Below are 15,458 nucleotides of genomic sequence, written 5' to 3' on the forward strand. Positions count from 1 at the left end.
ATACAAATATGCATAGGATAACAAAAGAGATTTTAGGAAAATAGAGTTTCAGAACAGTGACCTCCTAAAGCAGTGTTTCTCAACCACGTTTCCGCAGGACCGCTATCTCTGTCCATGTCTTTTTAACCAAAAACACCTGATTCTGATCATCAGCTCATTAGCAGAGACTGAAAGACCTGAAATGGGTGTGACAGACAAAGGAGACATCCAAAACATGCAGTGCTGGTGGTCCTCCAACAATGTGGTTGAGAACCACTATCCTGAAGCATAAACCATTCAATAAACGCTCACTTGCTAAACTAGCACTTTCACTAGAAGTTGAAGAGGCTATGACATTATACTTCTACGCTCAAGAAAGCTGAAAAACTTTATAATCTACAATAACTACTTCTTGTTAAACGTGTTTTCTCCATCTAGTATTTATTTTAATCATATAATAAATCATAACTTTCTGTCTTTCTTTCTAAAACTAAAACAAACATTACATTAAAATCCTCACTCTCCACTTGTTCCAAACTTGTATGAATTTCCTTCTTTTATTGAACTAAAAAAGAAAGTTTTGAAAAATGTTGGTAACCAAATATAGCCATCAAATGTTAGCCATGATTGCCATAATATTTGGATGCCAGTAGTTACAGTCAACAGAGCTTACCCACATTATTTTTTGCTTTTAACAGAACAATCTTAAGAATAAAGGTTCTCTTTTGGCATTGCAACAGGCCCGTAGCCAGCCTATTGAAAGCGATGGTTCTTTTTTCTGAAAAAGTGAACCTTTTTGCAGTTATTTGCCTCATGCAAGGTTTAAATACTGCATTTTAGTGACATTTTCAGCACTAATCTTTGCTGGGTTAGCTTGTGGGATGGTCATCATAACCACACTTTTTGATGTACTAAAAATATTTCCTACAATTTTGTCAAAGTGCTTACCATATTATTTTATACGAAGTATTAATTTACAAATTTGCATTTAAACTGTAAATTATTACAGTTTTATAAATAAGGTTATGAAATTAGCATTTTAAATAAATAAAAAATTATAAAGAAACAGGAAAAAAACATTTTAAATACAAATTTATTATCATTCATCATTTAAAAAAATCGGAATCTGGAAAAACTTGTTTTAAACTAAAAAGTGTAGCCTAAAGGCAAAACTAAAAAAGAAAAACTGTCTCATTTAACTTTTCTCAGTCAGAATTTGGCCAATTAATCAAAAATTTAATTTGTCTTCTTCTATCTGTAATTTTCACAGTTTATGATGGCATAGCAGTCAAAAATGGGAGAAACAAGCACATGTAAAGCTCAAATTCTTGACTGTGTCAGTGGGGGGTGGGTCTTTCAAACCACCTGAACCCCCCTACTAGCCTGTACAATAATAACATTTCATAGACATTTTTGGAAACCTTCCACTGCACAAAAGCAATTCTTAAGAGTTTAAAATTTTTATTAAACCTTTCACATGAAGAGAATGGTTTATTCATAAACTGTTTGCTGGGAGGTTCTTTGAAGAAGTTTTTCAGTGGTTCCTCTTTGGAATCACTGCAAAATCCCCCTTTTGGAATCTTTATTTTTAAGAGTGAAAAAAGAAGCGCATATTGCAGCAACGAGTGCGAATGAATATGTTTTGTGAATGAACTATCTCTTTAAAATCTGAATATTTAATTGTGAAAAATAAAAAATATTAAAGAAACAGAAATGTGCGCACATCTAAGATTCTCAAAGGCAGGTGCTCGATCAAAAACAAACATGGTGGCAAAAGGTCAAAAGAAAATTGGCACACTGTCAATTTAGCTCTCAAAAGCTAAAATAAAAAGCATTACCTACTGGTTTATATAAGAACATGTTTTGCTTTGCAGGAAACCACCCAAGTGCCCAACAGATACATTTTTTTCAAAGATGAGTCAGCAACAGTGAGAGTACATTACTGGCAGACTTACAAAATATGCATCAAAAATGCAGCTCTGATATCAGTCCTGTGCAGTTTACAGTAATGTACCTGTACTGGGGCTTTCTGGTTTTCCTGTTAGATTATTCTGAATGTAATAAGACAAAAATTAAATAAAAATAAAAGGGCATAGTTATATTTCAGATAAAGAAAAATTATTTATTAACCATGTGGGAATAGTCGAAGAATAGTTGGAAGCTGCCTTATAAAGCTTTTGAAAACAATATTTGTAAAAGAAAGACAACACAATTTTGGACAAATCATGTATTAAACACTAAATACATTCCATACAATATGCAATTGGTCGCCTAGCTAATCTGAAATTGGCAGTAAAACAAGTCTTGTATGCATTGCCAGGAAATGCATATGGTCCTCTATTATGAGTCACAGGCTTGGTTGCTATCATTGTTCAGTCAAATATTATGATACTTTTATAATTACAAAATGAGTAAATACCTTTAGTGGCATCCAAAAAGATCAGTCCGTGTTTAAAACGTTTCGTTATTACCAAACTATCCACTCAGAATGAATGAAATACAGGTAGCTAAAATGATTCTGCAATAGTTTCACTTTCATTGTGAATTATGAGGACTTTCCCATCATCACTTTCATCTACGTAAGCAAGGGGTCCTTAAGCTACAATTTCTCAAGTTAACTAAAAATAAACCTTCGAAAAGCATCTTGGTTATTTATTCACACGTTCCTTGGGCCTAGCATCCAACCATTTTGGGGTTTGTGTATAACTCAAGATACGCACAACACTGCACCCTAGTGTTCATATGCAGTGTTTCTATTTTTATAATACTATGTTTTATGTGTGAAAATAAAACGTTAGGCCTTTTACAGAACGGCTTACTTTTTGAAAAATCAGTTTGACACATTTCAGTTTTTAATTTTGTAGCTGATTATTGATTTTGCAAAATGAAGAGGAAGAAAGAAGACGCTAACTGCAGTTACAATGTCAGTGTTTTACTAACTTTACTTTGAGCTTTTTACAGAAAAGTCGTTATTCAAAACATGCCTTTTTTGTCATGCCATAACTATCATTGTGATATTCAGCCGATTCAAACAAATCTTATTAAGAAAAGATTAAAAGGCAGGTTCCACCGAGATTTGAACTCGGATCGCTGGATTCAGAGTCCAGAGTGCTAACCATTACACCATGGAACCGCTCTGACGCATAGAGGAAATCTACCGCCTTTGACTATACATCTCTCGGCCATGAAACGATGAAATATGTGGTTTCCTTTGTTGTTGCTTGTTGTTTCCTTCTAACCATTGTCACCTAGCTGCACGACCTAAACAACCCACGCATAGACGCCAAATTTAAAAATAAATATGAAGAACATAAGCGTTTGCGTCATTTCTCACTGCATGTCAACCAAAAATATTTCGAAGTGTCTTGCTATGGTGCTTACGGTGTTCTTGTGCACTACAGAAAACCATCACAACATCAGCAACATCACACAAACATGCAGTTGTAGTTTTAACAATAAAGATCATGAATGAAATAAGTAGTGTTAGCCAGACAACCGCAGTGTTTGGAGAAAATCATTAAAAAGATCAATTAAAAATGTGTTATAAAAAGAAACAAGTATAAAACAATAATAAAAAATAAGAAGAAAAAATTAAATGTAAACATTTTAAGAAAATATGATTTAAGTAGAACATACAATTATTAATACAAAATATTGGTGTATATAAATCACCTTTTAAAAAAAAACACTAGATTAAAAGATAAATAAGATTTAACATAAAATAAAGTATAAAGATGAAATGGTTGCACTAAAATGAAATTACAACCTAATAATAATTAATTATAAAATGCAATGAAATAATATTACAATCTAAATATAAATTACAATATAAATATGATAAATACATATAAAATATGATTAAGTCAAATAAATAAATAAATAAATAAATGATTTAAAAAATGATTAAAATGAATAAAAAACAAGAAAAAAGTATAAAAGAGGGCAATACAAATTAGCCATAAATCTAAATAAATTTACAATTAAATACAAAAATGTACAAAATGTGCAATAATAATAGGTTAAACTTAAAGAAATAAACTATTTCCATCTATATTATATTATATTATATTATATTATATTATATTATATTATATTATATTATATTATATTATATTATATTATATTATATTATATATAGCTCTCTGCATAGTATAGCTATTTTAGAATGGTGGTCCCTTAGACATTATCATATTTGACGTCTAAAAAATTTAAAGGGATAGTTCACCAATTTTTTTTAACCATTCACTCACATTCACTTACAGAAAACTTTGATGTATTTCTTTCTTTTGTTAAACACAAAACGAGATATTCTGAAGAATGGCAAAATGTAACAATTAGCCCCTTCCACACAGTAATACACAATAAAAACAATAAAAAATGCACTGTTCACACAGACATCGACAATCCATTCACATTTCACACATCGATTCTAAATATCGCTACTAGGTTCTGTGACATTTTTTCCACAGTAGGAAAGAACATGAGCATTGTCTGATTAATATGCAGCAAATAATTGCATCTGGGCAAAGGCTTTTATTTCCGTAAGCAGTCTGGAGAGAATGTACATCAGAATGTCAGCGTGTTCTTAACTTGTATGTGGCTCATACCAACTATTTTCCTCCTGCATTCACACACAGCAGAATTCCTGCTATTTCCTGGTCATGTTACAACTTCTCATTGCAGAAAAGAGAAGGAACAGATTTTCTGGTATTTTAAAAGGGCTTGTTCACACATGATCTCTTTACTACAATTTACCAGTAATTACCAGGAAAAGATTGCATGTATGTGAAAGCAGCCATTAAAGTCCAAAATAGGAGCTATTGTAACAATTATAAAGTCATTCACATAAGAATACGAGTAAATAAGACAAATAAAGCACATTAAAATACTGTATAATTCATAGTAATTGCTGTAGTATTGTACTGTAGTAAAGTACTTGAATTACAATCTGTCGTGGTAATTCTACAGTTGCTCTTGAAACTATAAGCAATATATATATATATATATATATATATATATATATATATATATATATATATATATATATATATATATATATATATATAATATAAGCAAATGACACAAATACTGTAGTTTTCCACAACGATACGTTACAATACACCACCACAGTTTACTGTATTAAAAAGTAATTTATACTTAAGTATTTATGACAGTTTATCAGTTAACAATTAACATTACAGCTTACTGAAGCATTCCTTAACAAAGTGTTGTAAATGCTATAATATATACTGTATAATATACTTTACCATAGAAGGTAATGGAACAATGTAGTTTTTACTATAAATTAACATAGTATTTTTTTTCACAGGAATGAATGTAATATAAATTAGATATAAATTTAAATATATTTGCAAATAAAAAAAAGAAAATGCGGGCAGAAAATGTGTTACAATGTAACTTAAATGAAACCAAATATTTTCAAAATATTAATATTTTCTCTCCTTATAGCATACATTATGGAGTCAGATCAGTCTAAAAAAATAAAACATTTACAAAATAAAATTCATACATGCACAGCACAGTTCACATTTACAAAATCCAATTTGGATTTACAAACACACAATTCGTGAATTCACAAGTCAAAATCATAAATATTTTTACCAAATAAATTGGATTTGTGTATTTATGAATCGTGTTTTAAACTTACAAATTGAATTTGTGCATTTCTAAATCATTTTTTTAATTTAAGAATTGGATTTGTGTATTTATGAATCGTGTTTTGAACTTACTAAATGAATTTGTGTATTTATGAATCGTGTTTTGAATTAATGAATTATATTTGTGCGTTTTTTAATCATGTTTGAACTTATGTATTGAATTTGTGTATTTATAAATCGTGTTTTGAACTTATTAAATGAATGTGGGTATTTAGGAATCAAGTTTTGAACTTACGAATTTGTGCATATAAATTGTGTATTGAATTTGCGAATTCGATTTGTGTATTTATGAATTGTGTTTTAAATGTATGAATTGGATTTATGTATTTACGAATCGTGTTAAGAACATACAAACTGGATTTTGTAAATGTGCATTGTGTTGTTCATTTATGAATTATATTTTGTAAATTTATTATTTTTGAGGCTGATCTGGCTCCATAATAAATTGGCTCATTTGAGAGGCTGGTTCCTTACAAAAAACATATGTCATATATTTCGTTATATAAAATACTCTTGGTGTACAGAAAGAATACACAATGAATAAAAATAATAAATAGTCCTGCTTTTATTTTGACAGTCTGTAAGGGCCCTCACCCGGAACACTTGAGGAGATGTTCTCTGGTTCGCCTGCTCGCTAAGCCGTTAGCATGGCTACTGCCTAATCACAGACAGACTGCAGTGCCGCAGCGGAGAGGACAGCGACGGGTCGCCTCCACTTTCCTTCACATTCTTCCATTGTTTGCGCTTTTGTTTTGATCGAGATGGGGACACGAGACGACGAATACGACTACCTGTTTAAAGGTAAGTACGTAATACATTTGTCTCAAATGTACAAGTTAAAGCGTCTCCGATCATCGTGGTTATTGTTAGTTAGTGTGGTTTTATATTAAACACTAAAGGCCAGCTAACCGGCTAGCTCACTTCAAACAGCCCAAACAAACTCCTGCTGTTCGGCTGGAATAGCGTATCTGAGTCTTTATCGTTATATGTATAATATTATTGAGTTACTGTACATTGGTTTAATATAGATGTTGGTTAGCATAAAAAACACAGTTTTCCAGAGATCCGACCACACCTTGAAGCGGCTAGCTGAAGTTAGCTGATACTGTCGCTGGATGAGTTTAACGGAGCAGGCGGAAATGGGAAACGGCCTGTATTCCCGAATGTTTTTCTAAGCCTGTGTGGCTTTGTTTGGTTTTTTGGCCATAACATATTTTGATATACTTAAACCACCGTTCGCTTTCATTATATGTTTATCCATATACTTAAACTGAACGGTGACTGACGCTGTCATGCTGTTTAACATTTCCTTTTGTATTCCACCGGGGAAAATAACGTCATATGACATTGAAACAACTCGAACAACGAAGGAATTTCTTCAGTTTGGAAGAACTGTTCCAAATCCACTTACATGGATAATTATTCGTGTCAGCTTGTTGTCTTGGAAGTAAATACTAGGTGTCAGGTGATGCGGCCTCTTTTTCTCGAGTAAGTTGCTCATCGTTTTTCTTACATAAAGGAAATGTGGAGTATCATTTGGAATAAGCTCTTGAAACAATCAGTTTAATCATATATGCAGCACGTTTGACTCATTACGTATGTTTTCACTTCTGTGAGACACATGTCATTTAAGAAGTTAAGTGCTGTCACGTGAATCGTAGTGATAGTAAACCTCTACCTGTCTTCAGAGAACCACTCTAAAATCTCCACCAGTTTCGGTCACAACAAAATGTCACCATAATGGTAATTTCACCCACATTGTGAAATATATATATCTTCTGCCATTTATTCAAAAATACTTCTCTCAAATGATGTTGTGTGGCATATTGTTGTGACACAGTGCTCTGAGTGTGAAGAGGTTTGTTCCTTTATTTAATGTAGACAGAAGTGTTTGTGTAAAGTCATTTAACCCCAAAATTAAAATGTAGCCATCGTTTACTCACCCTCATGTCATTCCAAACCAACATTTCCATTCATCTTTGAATTGCAAATAAATCTGCGAGATTTGTCCCTTCACTGAAAGTCCATCTAACATAAACTGACAATTTATGAAATTCATAAGTAGGTATGGGACGATAACCGTTTACAATGTATACCATGGTTTGGAAAAGGTTTTAAAACTGCCCAAATGTTCTGCTATACCGTTTCTACAGTAAGTTAGTTTTTTTTAAACATTTTTTCTAAGATGCTGCTTTGAATTGTAAAGAAATCTGTGTTTTTGAAACTAATGAATATAGCAGAAATCTGTCAGCGCAAATAGCCTAGTGGTTAAGTGCTCTGACATATATCATCATGGTGCTCAAGGTGACCCGAGTTCGATTTCCCAGCTTGAGGTCCTTTGCTGACCCTTCACTCTCTCTGCTCCCAATACCTTCCTGTCTACAACCTCTACTGTCATTTCCAAATAAAGGTGAAAACCTCCTAAAAAATATTTTCTAAGAATTCGGACACACTACTCGGCTTGCATACTGCTTGTAGCGTACTATATGATATGGAAGTATTCGATTTCGTATCGCATCATCGCAGCCAATGATTCATTTGAATTATTTAGCCTGACATGTTTACAGTTCCAAAATATTTTAAATGTTTCTCAAAATAAAATTTTTTGTGTTCAAAGGGGGAAAAGTTTTTGTGTTTTACCCAGACATTTGAAAAGAATATATTTTAGAGCAGTAATTACAATACTGTGAAAACGTGACGTTTTATCCAAGGTTATCATACCGCCAGAATCTTACACCGGCCCATGCCTATTCATTAGCAATCTGAATCAATCAGGCTCTTCAATCCAGTCCTTTTGAAGAGTAGTTATTGCTTTATATGATGAACCCATTTTGACATAGTCATATTTTAATACTGATAGGCATGCATATTTAGAGTCAATCAAATATGGTAAACAAACTCATACAGGCAAGATTTTGATAAAAGTCTCATGTTTTATTTAGAAAGTTTTAAGTTGAGTTTAAAGCATATATGAAGTATTGTATGCTTAAAAATAACCATGTAAAATGTAGTTTCTTTTGTGAGCTTTTGGGATCCAATATTTGCTAAAAAGTGAATTTTATGTATGAAATTAAGTAAAATTAGATTTTTTTAATTCACTCTTTTCTTAAAAAAATGTAAATAGTTGATTTCTTATCAATATCTCTCTTTATTGTTGGAGTATGAATGTCATTTTGAGTAGAAAATGAACTGCAGATGTCATAAACTCAAGTTATAATGCCTAACAACAGCAATGATATGGCAATGTAAATTTACCTGGAAAACTGTGGAAAGCTCCAGAGCATTTTGGGAACAACAATTTCAGAAAGTTGATATTTAATGTTATTACTTTCATATATACTTAAGAGTCACGATCAAAATAACAAAGAATTAAAAAATATCTATACTTTTAAGTTCAAGCTATTCTTTTTATAACTTTATTGAGCGGTCATTTAGAATATTTCTTTTTATTGGCTGATCTTAATTGTTTAATGTTTTTTCTATAGTATTTTCTTCATCACAGAATCGTTTATTTAATCTGTGTAGTAGTTTGGAAAGACAAAAGGCTTGAGTAAATAATGTGAGAAGCCCAATTTGTTATGTGATCTATGTCAGATATTACACCATGTTGTGTTTTATTTTGAAGTGGTCCTAATTGGAGACTCTGGTGTGGGGAAGAGTAACCTGCTGTCTCGTTTCACTCGCAATGAATTCAACCTCGAGAGCAAAAGCACTATTGGAGTGGAGTTCGCCACACGTAGCATTCAGGTGGATGGAAAGACCGTCAAGGCTCAGATCTGGGACACGGCAGGACAGGAGCGCTACCGAGCCATCACTTCAGCGTAAGGCTCTTTAAAAGTGCTACTCCGCTTATTACAGATACCAGGTTTACAGCCTGTTCATGGCAAAAAACTCTATGGAAGTCATTTTAATCTTGTGAAATTGTTCCAAAACACAACTGTGATGACAATGGCAAAGATAAACAATATTGTACTAATTAACACCTTTTTTAAATGCCACATTGACATTACTGTACAGAACGGCCCTTGTGCAATATCATTGTGTAAGCATTTATTTCATGCATCATAGAACAGAAAGGAGACTTTCTATGGAGGTTATGGAGGTTACGTCTTGAGTTTCCAAGCAAAAATGTTCCAAATCCTTTACATAAAAAGCAGTTTACAGGCTTTACCTTAGGAATTTTGGCAAGGCTATTTTTTTAAGTTGCGTTAATCAATATGTTATTAGTAATCAAAACAAAATTTACAGATAGCCCTTTCATTTTCCATCTTGATTTGATTTGCTGGCCAACAGGTATTACCGTGGAGCTGTGGGGGCCCTCCTAGTGTATGACATCGCCAAGCATCTGACCTATGAGAATGTGGAGCGCTGGCTTAAGGAGCTCCGAGACCACGCAGACAGCAACATTGTCATCATGCTGGTGGGCAATAAAAGTGACTTGCGTCACCTTCGGGCTGTGCCCACTGACGAAGCACGTGCATTTGCAGGTTAGAAGTGAACCATTAACTCCTGATAGTGCAGCTTGTGTGTAGCTGAGGCATTAATCCATACTCTTCAACTTTTTTGCAACCATATTTGCAGAGAAAAACGGTCTGTCCTTCCTAGAGACCTCAGCTTTGGATTCCACCAATGTAGAGACTGCTTTTCAGACCATCCTGACTGGTGAGGAATAGCCTTTTTCAGCAGATACTTATCAGTGTGCAAGGTTAAGGATGGTAAACTTTTATTTCTGTAATGGCAGCATTTTTCTTGAAGAAATACAGGCTTGAGGAAATGACTGTGTTTGTCTAAACTGGGAGAAAAAGAGATGGTAAATGATTGGCCGAAGGCCATATCCTTATGAATGACTCATCAAAAGCCCTGCCTTGGTCGGGTAGGTTTCTCTGGCCTGACGTGACTGCCATAGAGAGTTTCTGTCGTCTTTTGCTCCTCTGTTCAGCTCCTGGCATCTGCAGAGGAAGAACAAATAATAAATGTTTCAGAGGCATTGCTGTCAGTTGTGATGCTGTAATTGCATTGGCCCTGACATCCAGTAATGACAGCAGGGATTTATGGCAAAACAAAGTCCATATACAAGTTTTTGATTGTCTTTCTGTCCTGCAGAAATCTACCGGATCGTATCCCAAAAGCAGATGTCTGACCGCCGAGACAATGACATGTCACCTAGCAACAATGTGGTGTCCATCCAGGTGCAACCTACTGAGAATAAACCAAAGATGCAGTGCTGCCAGAGCATCTAGCGACTCCTGTACCACCCACCCCCCTCCCCCAAATCCCCCACACGCCCACCTGCAACACCCCCTCCTCCCCTCCTCTTCAAGACTGCTTTGGGTCTGAGATGCAGCTGCACAACTAGGCTTGAGCACAGAGGCTGGTTCCAAAGCTGAGTCTCAAAGGGTCACCACCTGCAGTCTGGACTAAGCTTGTTGTTTGTTTTTTTGGTTGGTTTTCTCCTTCCTGCCATGGTAGGCTTTTATATTGCAGAATTTTAATAATCATTTGTGCCGATCTTCACTGAAATGTCTTAATATATAATTTCATTCGCAAACGTGTGAGGTTCGCTCATGTATGTCTTTAGTAGCAGCCCCCTCGTCACTGTCGTGTCTGAGGTGGAGGGGAGAAACGTGCAGTATTGGAGGTTTTGCTATATTTAATGTTGTGATTGTAGAGAGATGATGTACCTGATAGATGTTAGACGATGATTAGGGCCCAAAGACCACAGTCTTCACCTTTTTGTCCATCTCCCAAGTATGGTTTACATTTGCATTCACACTTCCTTCATGCATTCGGCACGGGGCGGCATTGAATTTCACCATCAGGCACGTAGCTTCTGCGCTCTTTTCTCTTGGCCATCATGTGCTTCTTTTGCATCGAGGTAGATTAGTGGTTTTTAGTGCCTTTTTTGATGAACGTCACATGCGGATGCTTTCATGCATGTGCTTTACTGCTGTCCGTGCCAGTGCTGCGAGGCCTTCATCACGCGCTCAAATATAGTCTAATACAGACATTCTCTTTCGCTGTCACCAGCCCTTTCAGCTGTAGTCTTGGAGAAGCTTCAGTTTCTAATAAACAAAAACTGTTGTCATAATTCATTAAGAGGGGGAATGTTGTATTTGAAACACTACCACAAATGTTTTCAGTGTGAAATGAGGGAAAAAAGACTTCCTCTACATGTAACATTATCTTCATAACCGCAAACACGTCATGATTTTGCAGGTCACACTCTGGCATTAAAGTCATGGTTCACCTAAAGATTGAAATTCTGCTGTTTGTTTACTGGCTTTATTTCATTAGTTGAATGTCTGAACAGATCTTTTTAGGGGAAACTACAGTTTAGTCCTTTAAAAGAACACAAAATAAATATCTTTGACTCCTGACTTCCTGAGCAAACTTAATGTCGAGTGAAATTATGATTTACCAAAACAGGTTTCAGCTAAAAATCGACTTTAATTATCTACCAAAGGTAAGAAGTCAGGTAAATCAGCAGCGAATGTTCAGTTTTAGTTGAACTATCCTTGAAAGTCAGAACAAGAAAACAGAAAACAGCGGCCAGTCGATGGCCACATCACATGAGAGCACTCTAGGGAATAGACTGGATACTTTCTCTCTTTATTTTTTGCACTGAATGTAAAATATATCCCGTTTCAATTGTTAATTTCCCCGCCACTACAGCAGTAATGACCTTAAGACCTGTAACTTGTATTTATTCTGTGGTAGTCACTTAAATCCAGTTGTTAGCCTTCAATCTCGAAGCGATGGGACTCGTTAAGATCATTTCTGAATGTATTATGTGTTTTAGCCTACACGATGTCTTCGTCCTGATTCCAGCAGATGGGGCAAAACTACCACAGGCTGTGATGCTCGTCTTCGCTTAATGGCTGTCTGCTCAAAATTTACTCGGTGTGACGTGAAATATCAGTAAAGGCTGAACTAATAATGCATGTTGTATAACGGGTGACCTCGGAGAGGGAGAATACTGTAGACCTCAGCATCTTAGTCTGCAAATCCTGAAGTCATTTATTTTCACTTTGGATATCGATCCCTTTGACTTTAATTAGCCGAACCCTAGGTGAAAAAAACAACATAGTTTGCTAAGATCATTCTTAACAGTATGAGAACACATTCCAGGTGGAATCGAAGGCCCTTAAAGGCTGCAATGTAATTAGCCAATCAGACTGAAGCGACATTACTGCGCAAGTGCATGTGAGTCATTTTACTGTCTCCTATATCTCCTAAAGTTAAACTCTAGATCTTCTTAGCAGCACACCGAGGTTAATACAGTACTTGTCTCCATCGGAAGGAAAAACGCCTCATGATTTTACGAGCGTTAGGGTCTGTTAGGGTTGACTTAGTGACCTTGACTCTGATTGTAAGACTGTTCTTTTGAGGCAGGGGTCTCTGGTGCTAACGGGGGCCAGTGCCAATGATGTGAGGGTACAGATGGCACAACCATGACCTGCCCATGCACTGCACATAGCTGGCGTGATTACCGGATATTACTTTTTCTGACTGTCGGATCTTTCACGTATTGCCTCCAGAATCTCATTTCTTTTTCCTTTCTTTTGTCTGCACTGTACTGTGATTTACTTTTTTTATTGTTATGATTATACTATTACTCTTGTCCACTGTAATTCCAATTTAAAAGAGCAAATAAAAATATGTAGGTAATTCAAAGCGCTTCTGTGTTGCTTATGAATTTGAGTTTTTGGCCTTAAAAAGTCTTAAATCTATATTGAAATGTTGTGTTGTAGGTCTTTATTCTTTTTAACTGGTCTTAATTTTCCTTTATGTATAGCTTGCCTATCTGGCCATTTACACCCAATACAATCATTAACAATCCATCGCAATAACACTTTTTATTTAAAAATAGCATTTAATTACTTTCCTTACAGTAACATTTGCTTAAAAGTTCCCCATTTATTTCCTGCTGAGGATACTGACCTATATAGTTTATTATTAAATTATTATTATTGTAGACAGAAGTAATTGACAGCTATGCTCTGTTCTATTCTTGGTCAGGGTTATTGGAATGGATTTGTGAATGGATATATATGAAAATTAATAATAAAAAAAATATTTAAACAAAATTATTATTATTGTATTATTAAATGTATAAAATTTTTATCATTTATTATAGGGCAAGTGAAAATCTTTTCTAACTGGGATATTATCAAAAAACTAAAGTCAAAAAACTAAGTCTTAAAAATGTCTTAATTTAATTTTAAGAAATATAATTCAGTGAAACCTGCAGAAACCCGGTAAAAGTTTAGAACCATGCACTTGAGATTGAGTAAAGCCGCGGTAACACTGCACTTTTCGCCCTATAGACTTTCATTCATATGAACGCTACGGACCAGAAATGCATGAAGATCAAAAGATTACTTCTCTGGACAAATCGCTTACTTTTTTGGTGATGTCTAATCATTTTGTTTAATCCCGGCCCTTTTCATAGCGATGTACAACAGAATTTCGCATGCTCAATCTCTAGTGTGACTGCAGGATAAATAGTGAGTAAATTTCCATTTTTGGGTGAACTATTTAATTTAAGGTGTCCTTGTTACTCATGTTCCAGGTATTACTATAGTAATTAATTAATTACAGCAATACTTTAGTTGTTACTATAGTATTATTACACATGTTCCATGTACTTACTAAAGTAATTACAATGCAACTAAACCTACGGTTACGTTTACAAGCCAGCATTGTTGCCAAAAATGGTAAAGTTTTTTTTTCTCATGCATTTAAAAAAAAAAAAGTTTCACATTTACACCACACTGTTTTAAAAACTCCACATTTACTCATCTGCAAAAAAAAAAAGCTGTTCTACATAGGCCATGCCAGTGTTCCTGTGTTTAGAGCTGTGACCTTTACAATATCTGTAAGTGACAATGTGTTGTGTGTGTGACGTGTCTCCGCTTTTGCTTGGACGCTCAAAAAAAAAAAAAAAGACATTTGCTTTTCAAACTACTTGTTTAAAATGAGCTGAAACAACACATTTCAAGGTTTTTTTGTGACAACTTAATTGTTTTATGTTTAATCCACTCAAACTTGTAAAAGTTAATTTTCAAATTGTCCCAACAAATCAATTGTTTTTTTGTTTTACAGTGTAATGTGAAGTAAATACACACATGGCTAATCAAGCGCTAGGAAACACTTGAGTTACAACACTCACCAGCCACTTTATTAGGTACATATGTCTAACTGCTCATTAACGCAAAGTTCTAATCAGCCAATCATATGGCACCAACTTAATGCATTTAGGCATGTAGACCTGATCAAGACGATCTGCTGCAGTTCAAACGAGCATCAGAATGGGGAAGAAAGGTGATTTAAGTGACTTTAAACGTGGCATGGTTGTTAGTGCCAGATGGGCTGGTCTGAGCATTTCAGAAACTGCTGATCTACTGGGATTTTCATGCACAACCATCTCTAGGGTTTACAGAGAATGGTTTAATAAAGAGAAAATATCCAGTGAGCGGCAGTTCTGTGCACTGTAAAAACATCCGTAAAAAAAAAAAAACGTAAAATAACGGCTGTTAAACTACAGAAATTTACTGTAAAATAACACAACACGTCCAGCCTTGTGGCGGATGGGCTACAGCAGCAGAAGACCACACCGGGTGTCACTCCTGTCAGCTAAGAACAGGAAACTGAGTCTACAATTCGCACAGGCTCAGCAAAATTGGACAACAGAAGATTGGAAATATTTTGCCTGGTCTGATGAGTCTCCATTTCTGCTGTGACATTCAGATGATAGGGTCAGAATTTAGCATCAATAACATGAAAGAATGGATCCATCCT

The 15,458-nt window shown here is 34.8% G+C and overlaps 1 protein-coding gene and 1 non-coding gene across 2 annotated transcripts; one reads left to right on the plus strand and one right to left on the minus strand.

Moving 5' to 3' along the window:
* Positions 1-3,040: 3,040 nt before the first annotated feature.
* On the minus strand, positions 3,041-3,112 carry trnaq-cug (transfer RNA glutamine (anticodon CUG)). Its single transcript has one exon. It is a non-coding gene; the product is annotated as a tRNA-Gln (tRNA).
* Positions 3,113-6,280: 3,168 nt separating this feature from the next.
* On the plus strand, positions 6,281-13,331 carry rab11a (RAB11a, member RAS oncogene family). The gene is made up of 5 exons (XM_056478778.1): positions 6,281-6,458; positions 9,283-9,478; positions 9,951-10,144; positions 10,239-10,319; positions 10,761-13,331. The coding sequence occupies exons 1-5, from the start codon at positions 6,419-6,421 to the stop codon at positions 10,895-10,897; spliced, it is 648 nt and encodes a 215-aa protein (XP_056334753.1). The 5' UTR covers positions 6,281-6,418; the 3' UTR covers positions 10,898-13,331.
* The last annotated feature ends 2,127 nt before the right edge of the window (positions 13,332-15,458 follow it).

This window comes from Danio aesculapii, chromosome 18 (genome assembly GCF_903798145.1).
Source record: "Danio aesculapii chromosome 18, fDanAes4.1, whole genome shotgun sequence".
Classification (NCBI taxonomy): domain Eukaryota; kingdom Metazoa; phylum Chordata; class Actinopteri; order Cypriniformes; family Danionidae; genus Danio; species Danio aesculapii.